Source organism: Mauremys reevesii, linkage group 1, assembly GCF_016161935.1.
Source record: "Mauremys reevesii isolate NIE-2019 linkage group 1, ASM1616193v1, whole genome shotgun sequence".
NCBI lineage: Eukaryota > Metazoa > Chordata > Testudines > Geoemydidae > Mauremys > Mauremys reevesii.
The window spans coordinates 126,382,146-126,408,437 of NC_052623.1; the positions used below are offsets into that span (position 1 = coordinate 126,382,146).

Here is a 26,292-nt window from a genome sequence, read left to right on the forward strand (position 1 = left end):
AAGTAGTGCTCCTGTTTACCAAGTAAAACAGCACTTTGTGTCAATTTGTCTTAGTATCTTGCTTAGTAAACACAGGATCTAGGTTTTACAGATAGCACATTCTAGAAGTTGTTCTGAAATGTTTTCTTCCTCTTCTGACCTGTGCCTTCAACCCTTCCGCTTAGGAAAGGTTAGGTCCAGGAGCCAGACTGCATACACTGGCTCCCCCAAGGAACCCCTATAAACCTCAGCTGTCTGCTCTGTTCTTCTTGCTCGGCAGGACTACAATAGGAAGAAGAGTAAGGGTTCTAGGAGACCTCTGACCCAATCCTCGTCTGTGTCCATGCCTGCTCCCTCTCTCTCCTCCTCCCCCACACCCCTGGACACTTGACAGGGTCCCAGCAGGCCTTTTGATGGGATGCTCAGGGCAATTTACTAGGCTGCAGTATGGATCCAGATTCCCCAGTTTTTGTGAACTGTTTATTCCATTTTTATCGGGCATGGGCCCACATTACCTTGGACAGGTGGCTGCTACGCATGATAGCAGTGGGATAACAGCCTTCAGTTCAGTTGTTACTCTCCTTTCCACCCTCTCTCCCTGTATCTCTTCAGGGACCCTTTTCACGAGAAACTACTTTTTCAAGAGGTGCAGTTGCTCCTAAGATTTGGAGCTGTGGAGGAGATTCCACAGGATCTATGGGGCTGGGGGATTCTACTCCCATTATTTCCTAATCCCAAAGGCCAGTGGCACACTCAGACTGATTCTGGACCTGCAGAAGCTCAACCAGTTCATGCAGAACTTTGGTTTCTTCATGATCTCTTTAGTCTCCATCATTCCCTCCCTGGATCCAGGGGACTGGTACGCTGCCCTTGATTTGAAGGACACATATTTTCACAATCTTTCAGGGACACAGAAGGTTGCTCAGATTAATCGTGAACCATAGAAACGTAGGATTAGAGAGGACATGGAGAGGTCATCTAGTCCAATCCCCTGCACTCAAGGCAGGACTAAGTACTATCTAGACCATCTCTCACAGGTGTTTGTCTAACCTGCTCTTAAAAATCTCCAGTGGTGGAGATTCCACAACCTCCCTAGCCAATTTATTCCTGTGCTTAACCACCCTGACAGTTAGAAAGTTTTTCCTAATGTTCAACCTAAACCTCCCTTGCTGGAATTTAAGCCCTTTGCTTCTTGTTCTATCTTCAAAAGTTAAGGGGAAAAAAATTTCTCCCTCCTCCTTGTAACAACCTTTTATGTAGAGTAACTCCTCACTTAATGTCATCCAGGTTAACGTTGTTTTGTTATGTCACTGATCTATTAGAGAACATACTCATTTAAAGTTGCACAATGTTTGATTGTAGCGTTGTTTGGCCTTGGGGGCTTGGAACCAGGGTGGGCTGGCAGCCCCCCATCAGCTCCACTCCACCACCACCGCCTCCTGCCCGCCGACGGCCCTGTGGATCAGCAGCTTTGTCCTCCCTCCCTGCACCTCCCGCCTGCAGCAATCAGCTGTTTCAGTGTTCAGGAGGCTGGGGAGAGGAGTGAGGATGCGGCGTGCAGCCTCTCCCCCCTCCCCTCCCAGCCTCCTGAACACCCCGAAACAGCTGATTGCTGAGAGTGGGAGGCATGGGGAAGGAGGGGGGAGACTGGGCACTGCAGCCTCGCTCTCCCCCCCCCCCCCCCTGAGCCTCCTAAATGCCACAAAACAGCTGATTGCTGCAGGCAGGAGGTGCGCAGCCTTCCCCCTCCATCCCTGTGCCTCCAGCCCACAGCAATCAGCTGTTTCATGGCATTCAGGAGACTCTGGAGAGGAGAGGAGTAGGGACCTGGTGTGCTCTGGGGGAGGGGGTGGAGCAAGGGCAGGAAGAGGTGGGGCAGGAGTGGCGCCTTGAGGGAAGGGGTGGAGTGGGGGTGGGCCTGGGGCAGAGCTGGGGGTTGAGCACCCCCTGGCACTTTGGAAAGAACAAAAAGAGAAGCAGCTGGACGATCTGCCTTCATTCACCCTTGCAGACAGGATGAAAGGCCTTTCAGTCTTGGCCAGAGAATCTCATCGTGGATCACTTCCTATATCCTTACATGCTATGACCCAACAAAGGTCCTCCTGCCCTAACGGTGCATTCTACCAGGGCTCAAGCATCTTTCGCTGCGTTCGTAGCTCAAGGTCCTATCCAGGACATCTGTAGAGCAGCAACATGGTAGTCAGTCCATACCTTGGCATCTCACTATGCCATCACCCAGCATGCTAGACACGATGTGGGTTTTGGCCAAGCAGTATTACAATCAGTATGCCAATGAACTCTGAACCCTCTACCGCTGCAACTGTTTGGGAGTCACCTATATTGAAATGGACATGAGCAAGCACTCAAATTAAAAATGGTTAGTAAACTTCCATAACTATTCTTCGAGATGTGTTGAGCATGTCCATTCCAACTCCCCTCCCCGCCACCAGCCCATCTGTCGGAGTTAGGATATGGATATTGAGTAGCCAATTAGAATTCAGCATGTTCTTAACCTAAGAAATAAGGAGAACATCCTTTTATTCATAAGTACTCCTTTTCCATATAGCTTTCAGTAACTATATGAAATTGGCTTTTTAAAGTGTTACTTGGGAACACTGGATTTGTTTGTAAGACATACCTGAATATTTATTTATATTAGAAGTAATTATGTCCTGCAAATGTATACTGGGAAATAATAAACATTCCCAACTTCCTGTCTTACTGACAAGTTTCATCTTCAGGATTCTGGATTGTCATATAATCATTTAAAGTCTCTGCTTTGTATCAGGACCATATTGAAATTACTTTGACTCACATGCAGCTACTGTACTATTTTCAGATTAGCTTGCATCTTAAATGTGCATAGAGGTTACATATGCAAGTGACTTTTTGAGGTCTTTTTTTCTACAGACTTCATATTTTAGGATCTAAAGTGATTTTTGGTAAACTTGCAGTCCCTTGGGATGACTCAGGTTTGATGGTTATATTTTCTGTTTTAGATAGGAAGTGAAGGCAGTGATCTCTAAGAGTATGTCTACATTACCCGCCGGATTGGCGGGTAGTGATAGATCAATCGGAGATCAATGTATCACGTCTCATCTAGACGTGATACATCAATCTCCGAATGCGCTCCCCGTCGACTCTGGAACTCCACCAGGGCGAGAGATGGAAGTGGAGTCGATGGGGGAGCCACGGCCATTGATCCCGTGCTGCGAGGACATGAAGTAAGTCAATCTAAGATACGTCGACTTCAGCTATGCTATTCTCGTAGCTGAAGTTGCGTATCTTAGATCGATGTCGCCGACACACACCCACACCCACACACCCCCTCCCCAGTGTAGACCAGGCCTAAGAGTGCAGCTAGAACACAATCCCTTGGAATCACTACTGCTCTAAAGATCTGGTCAACGAGGGGGAATTTTAAGACTGCTCCAAAATATATACAACTATAAGGAAAGCTAGATTTCCAGACACTGTTCCCTTTTGAAAGAGGTCCATTCTTTGCCAAATCTGTTTGGCATAGTGACACTATTGAAGACAAATGCTGAAAATAATGTAACTGAATTAATAACTTAATAATATTGAATTAATTCTCCTACTTGCAACAGGTCTTGTAGTAGCAAAGAATTGTAAGGTGACTAATATTCGATACATGTTTTTGTTCTCTGAGTGAGAGCTTTTAACTGTTTGAAGAGGCTGCTTAGTCAAAGGTGAAAAACCAGGTTTGTGGCTGATGGAAAGAACTATAGATAGCTTTGTAACAATGGCAAGACCTCTGAAAGAAAAGCTAAGTTACAGCATTTCTGTAACTATGGAAGAAAACTATGTGTACCAAGGAAACTTTGGTCAGGTGTTGGGCTCCTTATGATTTAGAGTGGGGTAGTCAATTATTTTTTGTCAAGGTCCAAATTTCTTGGTCAATGTATAGTCAAGGTCCAGACTCCAGAGAAAATAACAATAATGATAAATAAAAAGATTTTAGGGTCCGTTCAAAAGCATCTGGTGGTGTGGAATAGGTGTGCCTATTGACTACCCCTGCTTTAGAGCCCCTATATAAGAACATAAGAACATAAGAAAGGCCGTACCGGGTCAGACCAAAGGTCCATCTAGCCCAGTATCTGTCTACCGACAGTGGCCAATGCCAGGTGCCCCTGAGGGAGTGAACCTAACAGGCAATGATCAAGTGATCTCTCTCCTGCCATCCATCTCCATCCTCTGACGAACAGAGGCTAGGGACACCATTCTTACCCATCCTGGCTAATAGCCATTTATGGACTTAGCCACCATGAATTTATCCAGTCCCCTTTTAAACATTGTTATAGTCCTAGCCTTCACAACCTCCTCAGGTAAGGAGTTCCACAAGTTGACTGTGCACTGCGTGAAGAAGAACTTCCTTTTATTTGTTTTAAACCTGCTGCCTATTAATTTCATTTGGTGACCCCTAGTTCTTGTATTATGGGAATAAGTAAATAACTTTTCCTTATCCACTTTCTCAACATCACTCATGATTTTATATACCTCTATCATGTCCCCCCTTAGTCTCCTCTTTTCCAAACTGAAGAGTCCTAGCCTCTTTAATCTTTCCTCATATGGGACCCTCTCTAAACCCCTGAAGCATATGCCTAATAATTACATCTGATTGATTGGCCACTAGTGATACCTCTACTGTAAATCTATTTTAGTGTCTGAAGCAGAGTACTTGGTACTTAATATTGCTGAGCACAGACCGTGTGGTTGGTACTGTGCAACAAAGAAAAAAAATAGTCCAGGTCCCAAGGGACTTCTGTTCTAAAAATATAGATGACACAACTCTAATATATAATGGATGATGAGAAGATGAACTCACCTTAAAGCTGTGCTGTGAGAAAACTGTGACTTCTCTAATATCAGAGGGGTATCCGTGTTAATCTGGTTCTGTAAAAGCAGCAAAGAATCCTGTGGCACCTTATAGACTAACAGATGTTTTGCAGCATGAGCTTTCGTGGGTGAATACCCACTTCTTCGGATGGCATCCGAAGAAGTGGGTATTCACCCACGAAAGCTCATGCTGCAAAACGTCTGTTAGTCTATAAGGTGCCACAGGATTCTTTGCTGACTTCTCTAATAACGCTTTCATTGCTAGTACTAGTAAAATCACTCTGTTTGAATGAAGTCTTCTGCGGTTTTAGTTTCAGCCAGTACTTAAAAGTGGTAGTGTGTAAAGCACTGCCTCAAATAACATTAAATAGTGTCTTCTCAAATAATTAAGCCAGTAACTGCTGTTCTTAAATATATTGTTGAGTTTTTCCAGGACTCTTCAGAAGTGTGCCATGTTAGTATTTCTTATACATTTTTTTTTCCCCCAGTCCTCTTCCATGGTAAAGATGGAAATCATGTGGGTTTGAATTGGTATAAAACACTTTCAATTTTATTTATTATATTACACAGCTTAGAAAAATTGGGTGTTTCAACAGATTTCAGTTTTTCACTGCAGTGTTCTCACTCCAGTATAGGGAAACTTCAGAGCTAGTTGTTGCCAGTATGCTTCTAATCAACAATGATATAGCTAGGGCAAGCTTTAACAACATGTCTGGGGCCAGTGATTTAATTGGTTATAAATTACTTCTCCAAAGTTTGACTTTAAAGTTAGTATTTAGCTTCTAAAGGTTTGGTTACTTGAGAATCTTACAACAGAAGACTTCTGTAAACCGAGTGCTCTAATATAAGGACATTAGGTGGTGGAGATTCTGGGGTCTGTCATAGTTCATCTGTTTTTGTTACACTTCTGTTTAATGTGTGCTCCTCCTATGTATAAAATCAACTGGTGTGGTATTATAAGCTGCCATTTCTGCCCCAGATTACTGGCAGCCTATCTTAATAAGACAGACATGATTGTGTTCATTTTAAAATAATTAACACAAACATGTTTGTATACTAATGAAACTGTCTGCCTGATTGATTTAAAATGGAGTTTTAATAACCAGACCCAATTTAAACATATTTAAAGTTTAAAGTTTGCTAGATCACTCTTTTTCCAGTAGGCCCATGGTTAGAAATGCTCAGATTCTTTTTACAATGAGTTTGCAAAAAAGCATGTTTAGCTGTACCGTCCTACACAGCTTCAAAATCTGTTTCACACTGAGGGTGCAGGCCAATAAAATTCTGAAGAGGATTCTAAACCAATCTTAAAATGGCTAATACCATCAGATTGAAGAGGATAAAAGGAGCTGTGAATCTGAAACCTCTAATTTCTGTCTTTATCTGACATTATCTCAATGTTACCAAGAGTTCCACCAATCCATCAGAGATAACTTTCCCTTCTTTTGATTTTTGCCATTAGATCACTTTTGGCTTACAGGGTTTTTTTGTTTTATTGAGCATGATCAGCCATGACGTCCACCTGAGGCCAGTTTCTTTGAAACAAGCCATGGTAACTGCTTTTGCTCATTGTATAAATACATTTGTAGTTTACCAGTGCATTTATTAACTTCTAGCTAATTCACACTGTAAATGTGCCCTTCACTTAAATCACTCTGCTAAATTGTGTGTACCTACCTTTTTGAAGAGACAAACTAGAGGAGGCAGTCTCTGGAGGTTATTCCGTTAAAACAACATGTGTTTAGTTTTAAGAAACTTAAGTCCTTTTTTAAACCATATCAGTGCAAAAAGAACTTAGTGTGATTACTCAGTGTTTGTGATTTTTTTTTTTTAGAAAGCGTGTATTGCATTATACGGCTTGTACTGAATGATGCTGAACAGGATTGTGTGGTTGCTGTCGTAAGACGCATAGAATCCTGAATATAGTATTGAGCGTTGTAAAGTCTTTAGTTTAACTTTAATCCTTAAGATACTGTCTAGTTTCAGTGTCTTATACACTGACGACAGACCAGTGTCTGGAGGGTGTTGGGTAGGTTGGGGAGGCTGAGGTAGGAGAAGAGTGTCTGTGGCCACCAAGGCAGAGGTGAGTAGGGACTGTTGCCTAGGGTTCTGAGTGACCCACTTCACCACCCCTGAGGGGGATGATTACCTACACTCTGCCTCCCCTAGTTGCTGCTAATTGACCACTCCTTCAGTCTGGAGCAAGCAGCGGGAAGATAGTAAACCTCAAGATAGAGGGAAATGGGTATAAAGTAGGGCTGTTGATTAATTGCAGTTAACTCTCTCAATTAACTCAAAATGTAATTGCCATTTAAAAAATTAGCCAACCCCCCCCCAAGATAGATATGTAAAAATGGAAATTTTTTATAACCCATTCATTAGCCAACCCTATAATTCAGGGGTCAGCAAACTTTGGCTCCCAGGCCATCAGGATAAGCCGTTGGGGGGCCGAGATGGTTTGTTTAACTCGAGCATCCGCAGGCACAGAGGTTAACCTAAGTAAACAAAGTGTCCCGGCGCACCAGCTGCTTACCCTGACGGACCAGGACACCAACTGGTGGGGAAATGTTTTGGTGGGGAGAAGCTAGGAGTCAGGGAGTAACCCCTGTGACCACACACTCTCCCCTTCCCATCCCTTCCCACCTTACCTGGGGAGGGCCAGGGGAGGATGTCTCTGACCTGGCTGGAACTGCTCCGGCAGGCTGGGCGGCACGACCACAGCATGTTCCAGTGGGCTGGGCCCGGTGGCATGGCCGCAGCGTGCTCTGGGGGGTGGGGCTGAGCGGCACAGCTGCAGCCTGCCAGCCCTGGAGCTGCAGCTGCTTTGGAGGCTTGGGGGAGAGCAGCGTGGCCAAAAGCAGAGAGATTCTGGCCCCACCACTTCCCTTCTCACTGTGCTGCCTCTCCTTGCCCCCTCTCTTGGGGGCAGGGGCTGTGTCCCACCTCTCCCTCTCTATACCCGTTCATAAGCCGACCCCCTTCTCTGGTGCTTCCCTTTTTTATTAAAAATTCTGCTTATGAATGAGTATATACAGTAATCGCAGTTCATTGCAGTTTTAATCGCACTGTTAACCAACAGAATACCAATTGAAATGCATTAAATATTTTGGATGTTTTTCTACATTTTCATATTTATTGTATTCTGTGTTGTAATTGAAATCAAAGTGTATGTTTTTTATTATAAATTGCACTGTAAAAATGATAAAAAATGTATTTTTCAATTCACCTCATACAAGTACTGTGGAGCAGTCTTTGTCATGAAAGTGCAACTTACAAATGTAGATTTTTTTTTTTGTTACATAACTGCACTCAAAAACAAAACAACGTAAAACTTCAGAGCCTACAAGTCCACTCAGTCCTACTTCTTGTTCAGCCAGTCACTAAGACGAACAAGTTTGTTTACATGTACAGGACATAATGCGGCCCTCACTTTCTGGTGACATTGTAAATAAGAAGAGAAGAGGCATTTGCATGGCACTTTTGTAGCCAGCATTGCAAGGTATTTACGTGCCAGATATGCTAAACATTCATATGCCCCTTCATGCTTTGTCCACCATTCCAGAGGACATGTTTCCATGCTGATGACGCTGGTTAAAAAAATAACGCATTAATTAAATTTGTGCCTGAACTCCTTGGGGGAGAATTGTATATCCCCCTGCTCTGTTTTACCTGCATTCTGCCATATATTTCATGTTATAGCAGTCTCGGACGATGATGACCGAGAACACTTTCACTGCAGATTTGGCAAAAACACAAAGAAGGTACCAATGTGAGATTTCTAAAGATAGTTACAGCATTTGACCCAACATTTAAGAATCTTAAGTGCCTTCCAAAATCAGAGAGGGACGAGGTGTGGAGCATGCTTTCAGAAGCCTTAAAAAAGGAACACTCTGATGTGGAAACCACAGAACCCGAACAACCAAAAAAGAAAATTAACCTTCTGCTGGAGACATCTGACTCAGATAATGAAAATGAACATGCATCGGTCAACACTGCTTTGTACTGTTATCGAGCAGAAACCGTTATCAGCATGGACACACATCCTCTGGAATGGCGGTTGAAACATGAAGGGACATATGAATCTTTCGCGCATCTAGCACGTAAATATCTTGCGACACTGGCTGCAACAGTGCCATGAGAATGCCTGTTCTCACTTTCAGGTGACATTGTAAACAAGAAGTGGGCAGCATTATCTCCTGAAAATTTAAACAAACTTGTTTGTCTGAGCAATTGGCTGAACAAGAAGTATGACTGAGTGGACTTGCAGACTCTAAAATGTTAGTTTTATTTTTGAATGCAGCTTTTTCGTTCATGATAATTATGTAAGTTGAACTTACAAATGTAGAAAGACATTGCACTGCAGTACTTGTATTAAGTGAATTGAAAAATAGTATTTCTTTTGTTTTTTTTACTGTGAAAATACTAGTAATCAAAATTAAATATAAAGTGAGCACTGTACACTTTGTATTCGGTGTTGTAATTGAAATCAATATATTTTAAAATGTAGAAAACATGCACAAATATTTAAATAAATGGTATTCTATTATTGTTTAACAGTGTGATTGATTATGCTATTAATCATGATTTTTTTAAATCATTTGACAGCCCTAGTATAAAGCCCACAGTGGCTTTCTGTGAAGAAATGGGACTAATGTCTCAGAGGAGATGGACTAGCAATGTGAGGCTCCCAGTCTGGTGAGGGTGGGATCTCCTGGTGCTCAATGGGATTGGGGAGGCCTCAGGAGGCAGAAAGGCTCTTGTGTGAGGGGAGGAGGAGTAGGGAAGGACACATAGCTTCTGCTGTGAGACAGTGAACAAGGGGTGTGTGGGGCAGTGGGTTGAAATATTACAATTTATAAAGACTTTTTAAAGAATATTTGACAAGTTATTGACCACATTAAATGTGTTAACAGGTTGGTTATTGTGTTAGGGGAAGGGAGAATGATTAAGACTCCATTTAATACACCTGCCTTCTCTCAAATAGGATATCTGGGTTTTCTTTGCAGGTGTTCCGGAAGGACCTCATTAGTGCCATGAAACTCCCAGACTCTCACCATGTTAACCCTGATGAATATTACCTCTTTGCGGACACATGGAAACAAGAATGGGAAAAGGGTGTTCAGGTCCCAGCCAGTCCCGACACGATTCCACAGCCTTCTCTCAGGTAATTAGTCTTAAACACTGAATGTGCTTGGTACTGGACAAAACATAAAATGAGTCTGTCTCAAGGATTTACAATCTAATTGCAGCTAATGCTTGCTTGTTTTGTATACTTAAACCTGTTGTACAACTGCCTCCCAAGTCCAAAAATCTTTTAAAATTAAAATATTATGTATTTGGAGACGTCAGTGGTACTTGGGGCTGGGAGGCAGATCTGAACTGAAGGCAGAAAGCAAACATGCACTACTCATAACTAGGATCAAACTGAAAAACAAAAAGAAAAATGCTTTCTTTGAGCATTTGGTGCACTGCATAAAATGGTCATCTAACTTCTTGTGACCAATCAAATACAATTCCAAACAGTATTCTGTTGCATCGGTTATATTACATAAATCTACCCATAAAAACAGGACAACATAAATTGTAATAATGCAGCAAACACTTAATCCACCTCAGACGGGATCTAGTTTCCAGCAGTGACTGATATCTGTCAAAGCTTCAGAGGACAGTAAGAACATCCTAGAATCATTTTGGGGGGGCATGAGCATCCTTCCTAGCCATCTCCAGTAACCTGTTTCTGCCCTGACATAAGCGGCTGAGAACTTTCACTGTAAAATAAATATATTACAGTCAAAATGTGTATATAGATATAGATGGAAATGCTATTCATTCTCCTAAACTCTCTACCACCTCATTTTCCTTCTATTTTCCAGTCTAATGCTCTTGATCCTGCAATTAGTTTTGCATTGGTGGACCTCTGTGCACTAGCAGAGCCTCTTTGACTTTGGGGCTTAAATAATTAGTCTTCAGTAATAACTTGTGAGCCCCTCCAAGAAGACCTCTAACCACTTCCCCTTTTTGAAATGTGATGACTGACACTTTGGGGATCACCCAGACCAGTAAGGGATTCTGTCACCACCTGCCCTGTAACCTGGGGTCTTTTATGCAGTATCTCTGGTTCAGATCTCTGACACCAGTAGCCAACCCACAAGCAGAAAGTCTCACCCTGCTCTCTCAGCCTAGTTATCCTTGCAAGGTGATACCAACAGCCCTTGCAGTCTCAAGTCTCCCCAAATCCATTCTCTGAGTTTTTAAGTACCAGACAATCAGACTGGTCCCCTCTGGTTTGTCACCTCCGAAGGCATGAAACTAGACCCCCGCCCAGATACCAGCTTTCTTTGGCATACACATTCTGTGTAGTTTGCACAACAGAGACCTACTTGAGGTATAAATAAACCAACAGTTTATTTAATAGAAAAAAACACCGATTCAAAGATAAAATAGTAAGGGAAAGTGAACATAAAGATGCAACCTCAGGCTTTATTCTTCCCTTTTAGATAAAACAATACAAGTTACTTGTCACCTTCTATCAGGGATCTACAACCCATCCTGGACAATGATCCCACACTTTCACAGGCCTTGGGTGGCAGGCCAGTCCTCGCCCACAGACAACCTGCCAACCTGAAGCATATTCTCACCAGCAACTGCACACCGCACCATAGTAACTCTAGCTCAGGAACCAATCCATGCAACAAACCTCGATGCCAACTCTGCCCACATATCTACACCAGCAACACCATCACAGGACCTAACCAGATCAGCCACACCATCACCGGTTCATCCACCTGCACGTCCACCAATGTAATATATGCCATCATATGCCAGCAATGCCCCTCTGCTATGTACATCGGCCAAACTGGACAGTCTCTAAGGAAAAGGATAAATGGACACAAATCAGACATTAGGAATGGCAATATACAAAAACCTGTAGGAGAACACTTCAACCTCCCTGGCCACACAATAGCAGATCTTAAGGTGGCCATCCTGCAGCAAAAAAACTTTAGGACAAGACTTCTAAGAGAAACTGCTGAGCTCCAGTTCATCTGCAAATTTGACACCATCAGCTCAGGATTAAACAAAGACTGTGAATGGCTTGCCAACTACAGAACCAGTTTCTCCTCCCTTGGTCTTCACACCTCAACTGCTAGAACAGGGCCTCATCCTCCCTGATTGATCTAACCTCGTTATCTCTAGCTTGCTTCTTGCTTGCATATATAAACCTGCCCCTGGAAATTTCCACTACTTGCATCCGAAGAAGTGGGTATTCACCCACGAAAGCTCATGCTGCAAAACGTCTGTTAGTCTATAAGGTGCCACAGGATTCTTTGCTGCTTCTACAGAACCAGACTAACACGGCTACCCCTCTGATACTTGACACCTTCTAACAGCTTTCCAGTGTACCCCCAGCTATAGGGGGAGATTCAGCATTCATGGACAGCGTCCCACTTAGACTATCCAGTTTCTGGATAAAAACTCAGTTCCAAGCCTGCTTTTAAAAGGCTTTTTTTTTTTCCCCCCCTCTCTCTCTTTGACCACAGTGACTTCATGGTTCAGGTTAAGATTTTGTCTGGTTATTTTTAGGAAAAGTTATGGACAGGTCATGGGCAGTAAACAAGAATTCATGGAAGCCGCAGCCCCCCGACCCAGGGAGGTGGACAGCTGGAGTCCTGAAGTCACAGAGGTCACAAATAATCACGGAATCTGTGACCTCTGTGACAACTCGTAGCCTTATGTATGGTTATTCAGGGTGGGGGAACCCCCTCTTGACTTGGTATCCTGGGGGTGGGATGTCTCAGTATTTTCTCATGAAGTCTAATGGTACATCATTGTGTTTTCCTGGGCTGGACAGTGGACTGGTTACGTGAAACAGGATTCAAGTAAACACTGGCTTGGGAGGGGCCCTCCCTGCTTGACTGCTCACTGCCCTGCTGTGAAGTGTAGCTGAAGTTGTAGTACAGTTTGAACACAGTTTTGGTATACATAAATACATAGATTCTTAACCATAGTTTATATACATATCTCATAATGACCATCACATTCAGAACATTACAAGCTTTCATAAGATCTTACTCAGTATACTTTTGTAGTACAATAATACAGTATGCAATCAGTTGGTTCAACTGCTCATTCCAACTGGAATGTAATATTTGAGATGGAGATATGCAAATAAAAGTGAATTTTGACATAGTTCAAAATTTTCAACATTTTAAGAACCAATAGGTGAGATTTTCAAAAAAGCCTAAGTAATTTCAGAGCACAAGTTCCACTGAAGTCAGTAGGACTTGTGTTCTCAAGTCACTTAAGCACTTTCAAAAATCCTACTTTTAGGTGCCTAAATTTAGGTTTTTGACCATAATTTCATTTTAATGCAGCACAGTTGAGTGTCCTAATTCTGTTTTGTTTTTAACTCTTTAGCTGAATATAATCTCTTTACTGAAGTACTATGAAAATCAATTAATTCAGAATCCATCAGTAAGAAACATTTCTTGTTCTGTATTATGTATGGTCTTTACTATTTAGTTAAATTTAATCCATCTGTCTGCTCAGTTCCTCAGGCTGAGTAGAGTTGTTACACTTCTGTGTAGTTTAGTTTCTTGTCAGCCTTCTCTTTCTTACCACCTAACCTCACCTCAAGATAGCTGCTGCGAAGATTAGGAAAGGGTAAACTCTTCTGACCTTAAACAAACACTGTTGTTGATGGTGTGGTTTGTGCTTTTTTAAATTAACCAGGGATGGATGAAAAATATCGATGCTAAGTCCACACTAGAAAAGATTTGCCAGTATAGTTGTGCTGGCAAACCCTCCTAGTGTAGGCATGGTCTATACCAGGGGTCCCCAATCCCCGGGCAGCGGACCGGTACCAGTCCATGGCCTGTTAGGAACCGGGCCGCGAACCGAGCCTTAACACATCAAGCGGCGTGTCTCCAGCGGGGCCCCTGAGCCCCGCCCCCTCAGAGCCGCGTGGTGAGGGGGCGGGGCTGCGATCTCCGGGCTGAGCTCAGCTGCCTCAGCTCGGCGTGGAGCTCCCAGCCCCGCCCCCTCCCCACGTGGCTCTGAGCGGGACGGAGCTCAGGCCCCGCCGGAGACATGCTGCAGCTGTTCAGCGAGGCGCTGAGGCTCCAGGTGAGGAGGGAGCTGGGGGTAAGAGGCTGGGGCCGGGGGGTTGGCTAAGGGGCAGGGAGTCCTGGGGACAGTCAGGGCACAGGGAGGGGGTGGAGGTTGGGGGCTGTCAGGGGCAGGGAATGGGGGTTGGATTGTGGGCGTTCGGGGGGGTGGATAGGGGTTGGGGCAGACAGGGAGCAGGGGTGGGGTCCCTGGGTGGTGGTGGGGGGGGGGGTCTCTGGGGGATGGTGAGGGGACAAGGAGCAGGATGGGTCGGGGATTCTGAGGGGGGCGGGCAGTCGGGGGGGCAGGAAGTGGGTGGGGGTCAGATAGGGAGCAGGGCCAGGCTGTTTGGGAGGCACAGCCTTCCCTACCCTAAAGCTCATTCAGCAGTTTGAGGCTTGCAGAAGAGCCAAGCTGTTAGCTTTCCATTAGGGCTACCATCCCTTTCACTTCTCAAATGCCAAATTATAGTCTATATGTAATTTCAGTGCTATAGGGAGATTTATGTCAGGGGAGGGTAGCTTCATTTAAAATTAGCCACTGGGGGGAAGGATCACATGAGACGAGCATTATCCTTCCCAACCCTACCAAGGGAGACCCCCCTCCCCTGCATTCCCTGAGGCTTCAGAGGGGTTAATTCAGTGGTTCTCAAACTTTTGTCCTGGTGACCCTTTCACATAGCAAACCTCTGATGCGACCCCCGCCTTTATAAATTGAAAACTCTTTTTTATATATTTAACACTACTTATAAATGCTGGAGGCAAAGCGGGGTTTGAGGTGGAGGCTGACGGCTCACGACCCCCAGTAATAACCTCGTGACCCCCTGAGGGGTCCTGGCCTCCAGTTTGAGAACCCCTGGATTAATTTAATTTTAGCACCCTGTGTCCATTCACATGCATGTGCTATTTTGAGCATTTCAGTTTTGACAACATAGGCTCATCCCATATTCTGGAACAAGCTCAAATGCTCACTTCATGGAGTATGTACATAAGCTATAGTAAAGAAAAACCCAAAGTAACCGTCTCCAGTTTGTGAGGGACCACATGGAGCCAGTCTCTAGGAAACAGATAAATGCATGACGATTAAGTCCATTAATGGCTATTAGCCAGGATGGGTAAGGAATGGTGTTCCTAGCCTCTGTTTTTCAGAGAGTGGAGATGGATGGCAGGAGCGAGATCACTTGATCATTACCTGATAGGTTCACTCCCTCTGGGGCACTTGGCATTGGCCATTGTCAGTAGACAGGATACTGGGCAGAATGGCCTTTGGTTTGACCCAGTATGGCTGTTCTTATGTTCTAACCTAAATGAACCCAAAGTTATGGAGACAGATATGAGTCAAGGAAGCCAGCAGAGTATCAGAAACCTGGAAAAATCTCTGCCTGGATGGGCTCAGGTGTTTGGTTACAAGCTGAGGTGGTTCAAAAGTTTTGGATTTTTTTTTAAGCAGATTTTTTTTATTGTTTAAAGAAACAATCAAATACAGCAAGCAGCAAATATTGTCCGTGATTTTTTTCTGCTTTTTAAAAAGCCCTAGTTTTCAATCCAGAAAAAGTTTTGATGGAAAATATTTGTCCAACCCTTTTAATGAGCTTTAGTGCCTCTTAGCACTAACTGATGCTGAGAACCAGTGATATCTTGTAAAGAAGTTTTCTCAAAACTGGGTTTGTGCCGAAATGCGGAAGGTTTATTTTTCCCAGGGACGCCTGTGGAAGGGAGCAAGTGGGGCAATTTGCCGTGGGCCCCGCAAGGGCCCCCAGGAGAATATAGTATTGCAATTTTTTTATAGAAGGGGCACCCAAAATTTCTTTGCCCCAGGCCTCCTGAATTCTCTGGGCAGCCCTGCTCCCCGTCGCTCGCATTACTGCCTGAGCTCCGCCTTCTGTCAGATGTTAGATTCTCATAGGAGCGCGAACCCTACTGTAAACTGTGCATGCGATGGAGGGAGTTTTGCACTCCTTATGAGAATCTAATGCCTGATGATCTGAGGTGGAGCTGAGGCCATGATGCTAGCGCTGAGGAGCGGCTGCAAAAACAGATTACATTAGCAGAGATTTCACTGCACAGAGACCATAATAAATCAATCGCTTGCAGATTAATATCAGAACCCTATCAGTGAGTGGCAAGTGACAATTAAGCTGCATCTGGTGGCAGGCTTTATAGTGGCAAGTGAGTTGATGTACTTCAATTGTACAGCTGCATCTGGTGGCAGGCTTTAAGTCAGAATCCGACACTTATATTAGTCCGCACGTGGCCCGCCCATTATTTTATTTACCACTTCCATCCGTGCCTCTTTCCCGCACAGTTTTGGTAAGCCCACAAGCTAACCCTGGCCAAAATGAGTAAAAAACAAACGTCGCTGCAAAGCTTCTTTGAAAAGGGGGAAAGACCCAATGATGAGACAGCAGAAGACTCTAAGACGGCCAACAAAAAGAAAGCTGCATTTAAAAGAAAATACCAAGAGTCCTACTTAAATTACGGGTTCATTGCAACAGGTGACTCACATTCTCCACGCCCGCTTTGTATAATATGTGGTGACCGGCTATCCAACGAAGCCATGAAACCTTCAAAATTGCTTCGTCACATGGAGACCAAGCACCCTGCATTAAAAGACAAGCCTTTGGAGTTTTTCAAAAGAAAAAAACGTGAACACGAAGAACAGAAGCAATTACTGAAGGCCACCACTTCATCAAATGTGTCTGCACTGAAAGCATCATTCTTAGTGGCTAACCGCATTGCTAAAGCTAAGAAGCCCTTTACTATTGGTGAAGAGTTGATCCTGCCTGCTGCTAAGGACATTTGTCGTGAACTTTTAGGAGAGGCTGTAGTTCAAAAGGTGGCACGTGTTCCTCTTTCGGCTAGCACCATAACTAGACGAATTGATGAAATAGCAGAGGATATTGAGGCACAATTGTTAGAGAGGGTGAATGAGTCACCGTGGTACGCAATCCAGGTTGACGAGTCTACCGATGTTGACAACAAGGCAACAATGCTTGTTTTTGTGCGATATATTTTTCAGGAGGATGTGCATGAGGATATGTTATGTGCACTTTTGTTGCCAACCAACACCACAGCTGCAGAACTATTCAAGTCTTTGAATGATTACATGTCAGGAAAACTGAATTGGTCATTTTGTGTCTCTATATGCACGGACGGAGCAGCTGCCATGACTGGGCGGCTTTCTGGTTTCACTACTCGGGTCAAGGAGGTCGCTTCTGAATGTGAGTCTACGCACTGTCATCCATAGAGAAATGCTAGCTAGCCGAAAAATGTCATCTGAACTTAACAAAGTTTTGCAGGATGTGATTAAAATTATCAACCACATTAAAGTACATGCCCTTAACTCACATCTGTTCGCGCAGCTCTGTGAGGAGATGGACGCAGAGCACATACGTCTTCTCTTATACACAGAAGTGAGATGGCTTTCTAAAGGTAGATCACTGGCCAGAGTTTTTGAGTTACGAGAGCCGCTCCAGAGATTTCTTTTAGAAAAACAGTCACCACGGGCAGCGCACTTCAGTGACACAGAATGGGTCATAAAACTTGCTTACTTGTGTGACATATTCAACTGCTCAACGGACTCGATCTGTCACTTCAGGGGAAAACGACAACTGTGTTCAAGTCGGCAGATAAAGTGGCTGCATTCAAAGCCAAACTAGAATTTTGGGGGCGACGAGTGAACATTGGGATTTTTGACATGTTTCAAACATTAGCAGAGATTTTGAAAGAGACTGAGCCAGGGCCGCCTTTTTCCCAGCTGGTGCATGATCACCTATCTCAGCTTTCAAAAGAGTTTGAGCATTACTTCCCAACCACAAAAGACCCCCAAACTGGGAAGGAATGGATCCGCGACCCATTTGTGAATAAGCCAGGTGAATCGACTTTATCCGTGCTAGAAGAGGATCAACTGCTTGAGATCACAAATGACGGTGGCCTTAAAAGTATGTTTGAGACGACTTCAAATCTCCATACGTTCTGGATTAAAGTCAAGGCGGAATATCCTGAGATTTCCACAAAAGCACTGAAAAGCTTACTTCCATTTTCAACATCCTATCTTTGTGAAGCAGGGTCTTCTGCAGTGATAGCAACCAAAACGAGATTACGGAGTAGACTGGACATAAGCAACACACTTCGGGTGTCACTGTCTCCCATCACCCCCAGATGGGACCGTCTAGTTGCAGGGAAACAAGCTCAGGGCTCCCACTAATTCTGCATTATGGTCAGTTGTATAATTATTTCATTATATATTACAATAATAATAGAAATAAAAGTACAAAAATAAATGTAATGCGCTTGAATCGTCCGAAAACCATCCCACAGGTCCGCGGAAATTTTTTTTTCTACGAAACCGGTCCCTGGTGCCAAAAAGGTTGGGGACCGCTGGTCTATACTACCAGAAAAATGCTTTTACTAGTATAGTTTATACTTGCTCCTGTGCTAAACAAGTGCTTTTGACAACATAGTTTATCTTGGTATAACTGTATTTAGCTAGGGCTTTTGCGAGTACAGAAATGTAAAAAAACAAAACAAAAAAACCCCCCACTCCTAACTGGAGCTATTATACCATAGCAGTTTCTAGAAAAAGGAGGAGGGGGGAAAGAAACAGCACACTGAGGCCTGGTCTACACTAGGCGTTTAAATCGGTTTTACGAGCGTAAAACCGATTTAACGCCACAACCGTCCACACTAGGAGGCACCATATATCGATTTTAATGGCTCTTTAAACCGGTTTCTGTACTCCTCATTAACGAGAGGAGTAACGCTAGTATCGGTATTAACATATCGGATTAGGGTTAGTGTGGACGCTGATCGACGGTATTGGCCTCCGGGAGCTATCCCACAGTGCACCACTGACCGCTCTGGACAGCAATCTGAGCTCGGATGCAGTGGCCAGGTAGACAGGAAAAGCCCCGCGAACTTTTGAATATTTCCTGTTTGCCTAGCGTGGAGCTCCGATCAGCACGGGTGGCGATGCAGTTAAAAATCAAAATAAAGAAAGAGCTCCCGCATGGACCATGCGGATGTGATCGCTGTAAGGGCAGGCAAATCTGTTCTATCAGCGCTCCGTTACAGAAGACGAAATTCAAAATCATTTTTAAAAATCTCCAGACAGACGCCATAGCAGGGCTCAGCGCACTGCTGCGTGACAAACGTAACTGAAAGCCCAAGAATCAATTGGACGCTAATGGACTGGAGGACTCAAGCTAGACCTCAGGTCCTGCAGTCGCCGTAAAGTATTTGCATTCTTGGCTGAGCTCCAAATGCTTCTAGGGTCAAACACAGTGTCCGCGGTGGGTCAGGGCATAGCTCGGCAATTTACGCACCCCCCTACCCACCCCAGAAGTGAAAGGGAAAACAATCCTCTCTTGACTCTTTAACATGTCACCCTATCTTTACTGAATGCTGCAGATAGACCCGATGCTGCAGCACTCAACACCAACATCCTTGCTTCGCCCCGCCATGGGTGGCTGATGGTGCAATACGACTGGTACCCGTCCTCATCATCAGCCTATTGGCAAAAGGGGCAGTGCAAAAGGACTGGTAACCATGATGACCAGCATCTGTTAGGTCGATCAAGGGTGCCTGGTCCTAATTTTTCATGGTAGATGGTGCAATATGGCTGATAACCATCATCGTCATAGAAACAGGGGGCTGAGCTCCATCAGCCCCCACCCTTCATGTGTAAAGAAAAGATTCAAGTGCCCCTGAACTAGCAGAGGGATGCTGGGCTCCTCTCCTACACACTCCTTACTGTCCTGTCTGGACTATCATAGCAGCTGGAGGCTGCCTTCCACTCATATCTCACTAACAAATCACTGTGTCTTATTCCTGCATTCTTTATTACTTCATCACACAAGTGGGGGGACAATGCTATGGAAGGCTGAGGGAAGAACGGAATCAACAGGTGGGGTTGTTGCAGGAGCACCCCCTGTGAATAGCATACAGCTCATAATTTCTGCAGGATCTGACACAGAGCAGCTGTGCTCTCTGGTTCTCTGATACAGTGGTTCTCTAGTACACTTGCCCATATTCTAGGCAGGACTAGGGGACTTGCCCATATTCTAGGGGACTTGCCCATATTCTAGGCAGGACTGATTCTATTTTTAGATACCAAAAAGGAGGGATTGACTCAGGGAGTCATTCCCAATTTTGGCTTTTGCGCCCCTGGCTAAGAGCAGCCAGGGGCACTTATGACAGCAGCAAATGGAACAGTGCAAAAGGACTGGTAGCCACAATCATCTTATTACCAATTTATGGTATGGTAGATGGTGCAATATGGCTGATAACCATCCCTGCTATCATGCAAAAGCAAAAGCATGCTGCTGTGTAGCGCTGCTGAATCGCCTCTGTGAGCGGCATCTAGTCCACATACGGTGACAGTCACAAAAGGCTACACAGGCTCCATGATTGCCATGCTATGGCATCTGCCAGGGCAATCCAGGGAAAAAAGGCATGAAATGCTTGTCTGCCGTTGCTTTCCCAGCGGAAGGAGTGACTGACGACATTTACCCAGAACCACCTGCGACAATGAATTTCTCAACCCGGAAATTCAAAGGGGCGGGGGAGGGGAGGCGGGGGAGGCTGCGGGAACTATGGGATAGCTACGGAGTAGCTACCCACAGTGCAATGCTCCAGAAATCGACGCTAGCCTCGGACCGTGGACGCACACCACCGATTTAATGTGTTTAGTGTGGCCACGCACACTCGATTTTATAAAATCTGTTTTACAAAACCGGTTTATGCAAATTCGGAATAGTCCCGTAGTGTAGACGTACCCTGAGGAGGAGAAGCAACAGAAAGGGCAGGAAAACAGTACTTGTGCAAACACTGGTAACTCACGTTGCCCAATAAGAATTGTCGGTCATCAGAGTTCAGAGAAATAACCCAAATATCTATTTTGATAATTTGCTAGACTACCACATAAATGTACTCTCCTCCTTTCACAAAAATGTTCTTCTTTTGGCTTGCCTAAGTCTACCAAGCACAATGCATTTCACATATGGAAGTGTTCAGTTTCCCACTGCAGCCCTTTCATGTGTAGACCCTCTTGCATTAAATACAGAGAGAAACTGACTTTGTGTCTAAGATTAGTTTTTCCTTTCACATAAGGCACTTTACAGTGGGACAAAGGGCTTCATTACTGAAGCATCTGGTGGGACTAAAGGACCCATAGGTCAACATTCTCCCTCGCTACCTGGTTATTTTAGCTATGTTCTTTCTCCTTCAGTGTCCACTTAGCAACAGAATTCTTCTTACATACCCAAAATAATACTATAAGCATTGGCTTTTATAAGGTGTCGTTTGAAAAAATATAAATAGGAACTATTTATCTAAAATGTGGAGCATGCATCTGTTTTCTCCCCCTTCCATTGCCAAACAAAATTCTATTGAAAGACCAGTTATCTGCTAGATTATCAATCAGTCTAATTGTCATGAAGACTTAATATTACAGTTTAGAAGAAGGCTTGAACAAAGGAGAAGTACATAAAATTTCAATAATGTATTCTACAATTTCATAAACAATTCCAAAATGGTCCAGTTGAAGGCATATGTTTGTCAAATTTCAAAATTTAATTAAAAATTAAAATTGATTTTGATTTCAAATTAAGACCATATTAAAAAAAAAATTGGAGATATACCAATCTCCTAGAACTGGAAAGGACCTTGAAAGGTTATCGAGTCCAACCCCCTGCCTTCATTAGCAGGACCAAATACTGATTTTTGCCCCAGATTCCTAAGTGGCCTCCTCAAGGATTGAACTCACAACCCTGGGTTTAGCAGGCCAATGCTCAAACCACTGAGCTATCCCACTGTATTATATAATTTATATAAATATATACAGTATTATATAATTTAGAAAACTATTCAACATACAGAATGAATCTTGCTCTTTTTTTTTTTCCAATAACTTTTCATGTATGGAAGCGACATTTACAAAGTAGTCTTGAAACATGAGTTGTCTGGTCAATACGGTACGATCTAAAGACTTTCTGATAACCAATCCTCTAGTTCATGAGGGCTCAGTAGGAACCAAAACTCCACTTGTTAGCTAGTGACCTTAACAGAGTTCCAGAACAGACTTTTTCATTGCAAAACCACCACCCTGGTGCTCTTGTCAGTCATTGAGCCATTGGATGTCAATGGAAACGGAGGGCATTTTGCACCTGATACCAGACACTTAACATCTTGCAGAATTATAGCTAACCATGCCATTTCTCTTAATTTTACATTTAGGGTTGTAGCAGAAAAGGTGAAGGAAGTACTGTATACGCGACCTAGGAAGTACATCCATTGTTCCAGCCAAGAGCCTACAGAACCTGGTTACATCAATATTCTAGAACTGGCAGAATCTGTGTGTCGCTATGACTTGGATGACATGGATATCTTTTGGCTTCAAGAATTAAATGAGGAACTTACAGAAATGGGTAACTTTACAATACAATTTAATTATTAAAAATGTTGGGAATTCAGTAAATGGTCTTGGGTATTTGTAGAGATGAGTTTAGAAGAAAAATGTTAGGGAAAAATAACTTTAGAATTCTGTCAAGAAAGCGTTTACAGAAGTCATTTGCTACATTAGCTTAATTTGAAAGATTTACAAATTGTGGCTAAGAACTTTTTTCTTCATATCCTTCATGATTACATGCAGCTTTTGCAGACTCAAAACAAATATCAAGTGGGTTAGAAACCATTTTTTAAGTCCCTAAAACTTGAAATTCCCCTTGTGTATAAGAAAAAAGCTTGTATTTTCATTCCTTATAAATATGCACAGTATCTCTACAAAATGTGTACTTGTAGTTTGACTTTGAGGAAGAGACAGTCTCTGCCTCCTGGAGCTTGCATTCTAAATACAAAACACTCAGGATGTTGTGACAATGTGATCTTAGCATGGCAGAGCCTTTTAAAACAGGCTTCTCTTACAGTGGATTTACATTAATCTGAGTGGACCAAGTGTGTTTGTTGTTTAAGGAAGAATGTGAATGAAGACAGGGTGATATGGACAAAACCCAGATTTGTACATAACTGCTTGATAGCGTATTCATTTACCATTTTATTAAAAATGAATTTTTCCCAGCCATCATGCTAATCACTCTGGCAGTATACTAGATGTGTTGGTTTTGGAATATTTTGTGAGATTTTATAGCAAGATATAAATTTTCTTTGATAGAAAATTACTCTTGGGAGCAAATGACTTTTTTTGAAAAGTACAGTGTACCACATGGCATTGTTGCGGTTTCTCTTCCACATGTTGCTCTAGTTGTGGTCTTAAAGAAAAGTTACTGTAGTTCAGCTTTTTCTCCAAGATTTGGTTTGTTTATTATTTTGTTGTAGTTTTGAAGTTAGCCAGTGAACTTTATTAAACCAAATGTAACTAGTGGAGAATAAACATTTTGTAAATAAACATTTTGTGTCAGGATTTACATAAAGATGAAAAAGTGGGCTCTGTTTCCTTTATTAGTTGATAGAAGTGTATTTCTCTTTTGTGTTTTCCTGTGTCCTATCTTTACTCATAGATTGTATATGCATTCTAATCCCTTCCCCTCTTGCAGGATGTGGGCCCCTTGATGAGAACACAATGGAGAAGACAGTAGAAGTCCTGGAACGGCAATGTCATGAGAATATGAACCATGCTATTGAAACTGAGGAAGGGCTGGGCATAGAATACGATGAAAATGTGATCTGTGACGTGTGCCGGTCCCCTGACAGTGAAGATGGGAATGATATGGTGTTTTGTGACAAGTGTAATGTTTGTGTCCATCAGGTTTGTGTTAGAGATGTTGAAATTGTTTGTTTCTGGGTGTGTAATTTGAACGAGCTTTAAATAGCCGTTTGGAGGGCTTTTAAGATCTTCTAGGCATGGAGATTGCTACTGCTTGAAGGTCGACTTTTGTATTCCTACAAATAGACTTGATTATGCTGTCTAGCACAATGAATATCGAAGTCATGTGGTCTGAGGACAGGGGGAATGCAGGTCTAATCCCAGCTCTGGCAAGCACTTCTCTGTGGCCCAGCGCAAATTCTTTTCCCCATCTTTAAAATGATAGTTTCCAACGTCAGAGGTATATTGTAAGGATGAATTAGTATTTTAAGGTGCTTTGAAGGTAGAAAGATGCTAAGAACTATAGAGCCTTCATTAAGGAACTGACTGGGGTTTTCCATCCTTGTTTGGCCAGGTAATTGGGGCCAGAACCTGACTGCTTAAAGCGGGGCATCTAAGCCAAATTTAGGCACCTAAAGTAAGTGGACTGATTTTTTCAAAAGTGTTAGCAAGCTTGTTCCAGGTGCCTGTTAGCCAGGGATATTTCTTATTATGACATTGCAAACATTAATTTGATCTTGAAACTGGATGAGTTCAGTGGGGCACCACATAAATACAGGGATTCCTACTCGTAGAACAGACTGCAGGGTTCTGATTTCTACAGAGTCCTTCTTTGGAAAAGATGATGCTGTAAATTTTTTTGAAATTAGACTAAGACTTTTCATATTTTGTGACAATTATAATTGAACACTCAGTGAACATAACTTACATAGGCCTCTTAAAATCATTCATTGTTGTGCTGGACATTAGTGTTAGTGGGATTAGCCTAGTAACTGTTATCAAGTTTTTTCCCCAGTGTGTTTTTTATTTTTTTTTGTGGTGGTTTATTTTTTTTTTGGTACCTCTAACTTAGCAAAGCTCTGAGTGAATGCATTGACTTTGTTAGTCACCACATTCACAGACTCCAGTGGTGTAATATAGCATCTTTTGTAGTTTACCCGTCTAGATAGCACAAAGAAAAATGTAACAGTTTCTTTAGTTTATTGCATTAACAAAAAAACCTAAAGTCACTTTTCAAAAAGTCAGTTTTTCTTACCCCAGGTCTACACTACACACTTACATTGGTATAACTGCATCACACAGGGCGATGCAGTTATATCAACCTAACTCCCAGTGTAGACAGTGCTATATCTACAGCAAACATAGCTACCGCCTCTCAGGGAGGTGGCTTAACAATGCCGATGGGAGATGCTCTCCCATTGGTGTAGTAGCGTCTTCACTAAAGCGCTTCAGCTGTGCCAATGCAGCTTTAAGTATAGACCTTCACTTAGTTTAGGCTTCCCAGAGTAGGAAATGAAGGCATTAACTAGAAAATGCTGAATCAAAGGAATTTGAAATTGGACTTAAGCTACTAAAGCTGTTGTAAACTGAGTCGTAGTAGCAGTAAAAATCTAAGTGTGAACTTAACATAAGAATGGCCATACAGGGTCAGACCAAAGGTCCATCTAGCCCAGTATCCTGTCTTCTGACAGTGGCCAATGCCAGGTGCCCCAGAGGGAATGAACAGAACAGGTAATCATCATTCCCAGCTTCTGGCAAATAGAGGTTAGGGACACCATCCCGGACTGTCCTGGCTAATAGCCATTGATGGACCTGCAGGAACTTACCTAGTTCTTTTCTGAATCCTGTTACAAACTTGGCCTTCACAGCATCCTCTGGCAAAGAGTTCCACAGGTTGACTGTGCATTGTGGGAAGCATTGCTTCCTTTTGTTTGTTTTAAACCTGCCTATTAATTTCATTGGGTGACCTCTACTTTTTGTGTTATAAGGAGTAAATATCACTTCCTTATTTACTTTTTCCACACCAGTCATGATTTTACAGACCTCTCTCATGTCCCCTCCTTAGTTGTCTCTTTTCCAAGATGAACAGTCCCAGTCTTATTAATCTCTCCTCATATGAAAGCTGTTCCATTCCCCTAATTTTTGTTGCCTCGTTCTGTACCTTTTCCTATTCCAACTTAAAATATCACATAAAATGAAAAGCTGACTTGCTAAATCATTTCTTAGGCAAGAGCTCCCTCTATTGAGTTTTTTTTAAAAAGTACTGTTACATTTTTTTGATCTTGCCACTCAGATTTTTTTTTTAAATGTTTACAGTGTTGAGAGAGAGTTTGATTTTGGTGCTTATTATAAGTATTCTGACAGATTCAAAAGAATTTTGTCTTCCTCATTTTGCTGCTCTTTGTATTCTTATGCTTAATTTTGATACTGAAATCTTGCAGTCAAAAAGCCAGCATGAGAATATGCATTTTTTCAGAACAATAAGGATAGACTTTCTCATAAGGGAATATTTTAAAAATCTGGATTTTTATCTAACGGGAAAATGTCTACTACAACTTTAATAGTCCAGATTGGAAAATTCACTTTCCGTAGCCACTGTATCTCAGCATCCTTGCAGGTATTATTTTGTTACTGTATGTTCTATCTAATGCCTAAGTGTATGTGTGATATTCCTGAGATGAGCTGAGTTGCTGTGTGAACTTAGAATTTTCAGATGTTTCTGTGATTATAATTTGAGATGTCAACATGTGT

The 26,292-nt window shown here is 42.9% G+C and overlaps 1 protein-coding gene across 5 annotated transcripts in view; it reads left to right on the top strand.

Annotated features, from left to right (window-relative positions):
• The window catches only part of JADE3 (jade family PHD finger 3), an 87,781-nt gene that overhangs the window by 53,146 nt on the left and 8,343 nt on the right, over positions 1 to 26,292 (top strand). For all 5 annotated transcript variants that reach the window (XM_039482978.1, XM_039482993.1, XM_039483003.1 and 2 more), the window contains exons 4-6: positions 9,843 to 10,000; positions 22,176 to 22,366; positions 23,492 to 23,703. In XM_039482978.1, the coding sequence (XP_039338912.1) occupies positions 9,843 to 10,000; positions 22,176 to 22,366; positions 23,492 to 23,703 (561 nt within the window). The remainder of the gene's footprint in view (positions 1 to 9,842; positions 10,001 to 22,175; positions 22,367 to 23,491; positions 23,704 to 26,292) is intronic.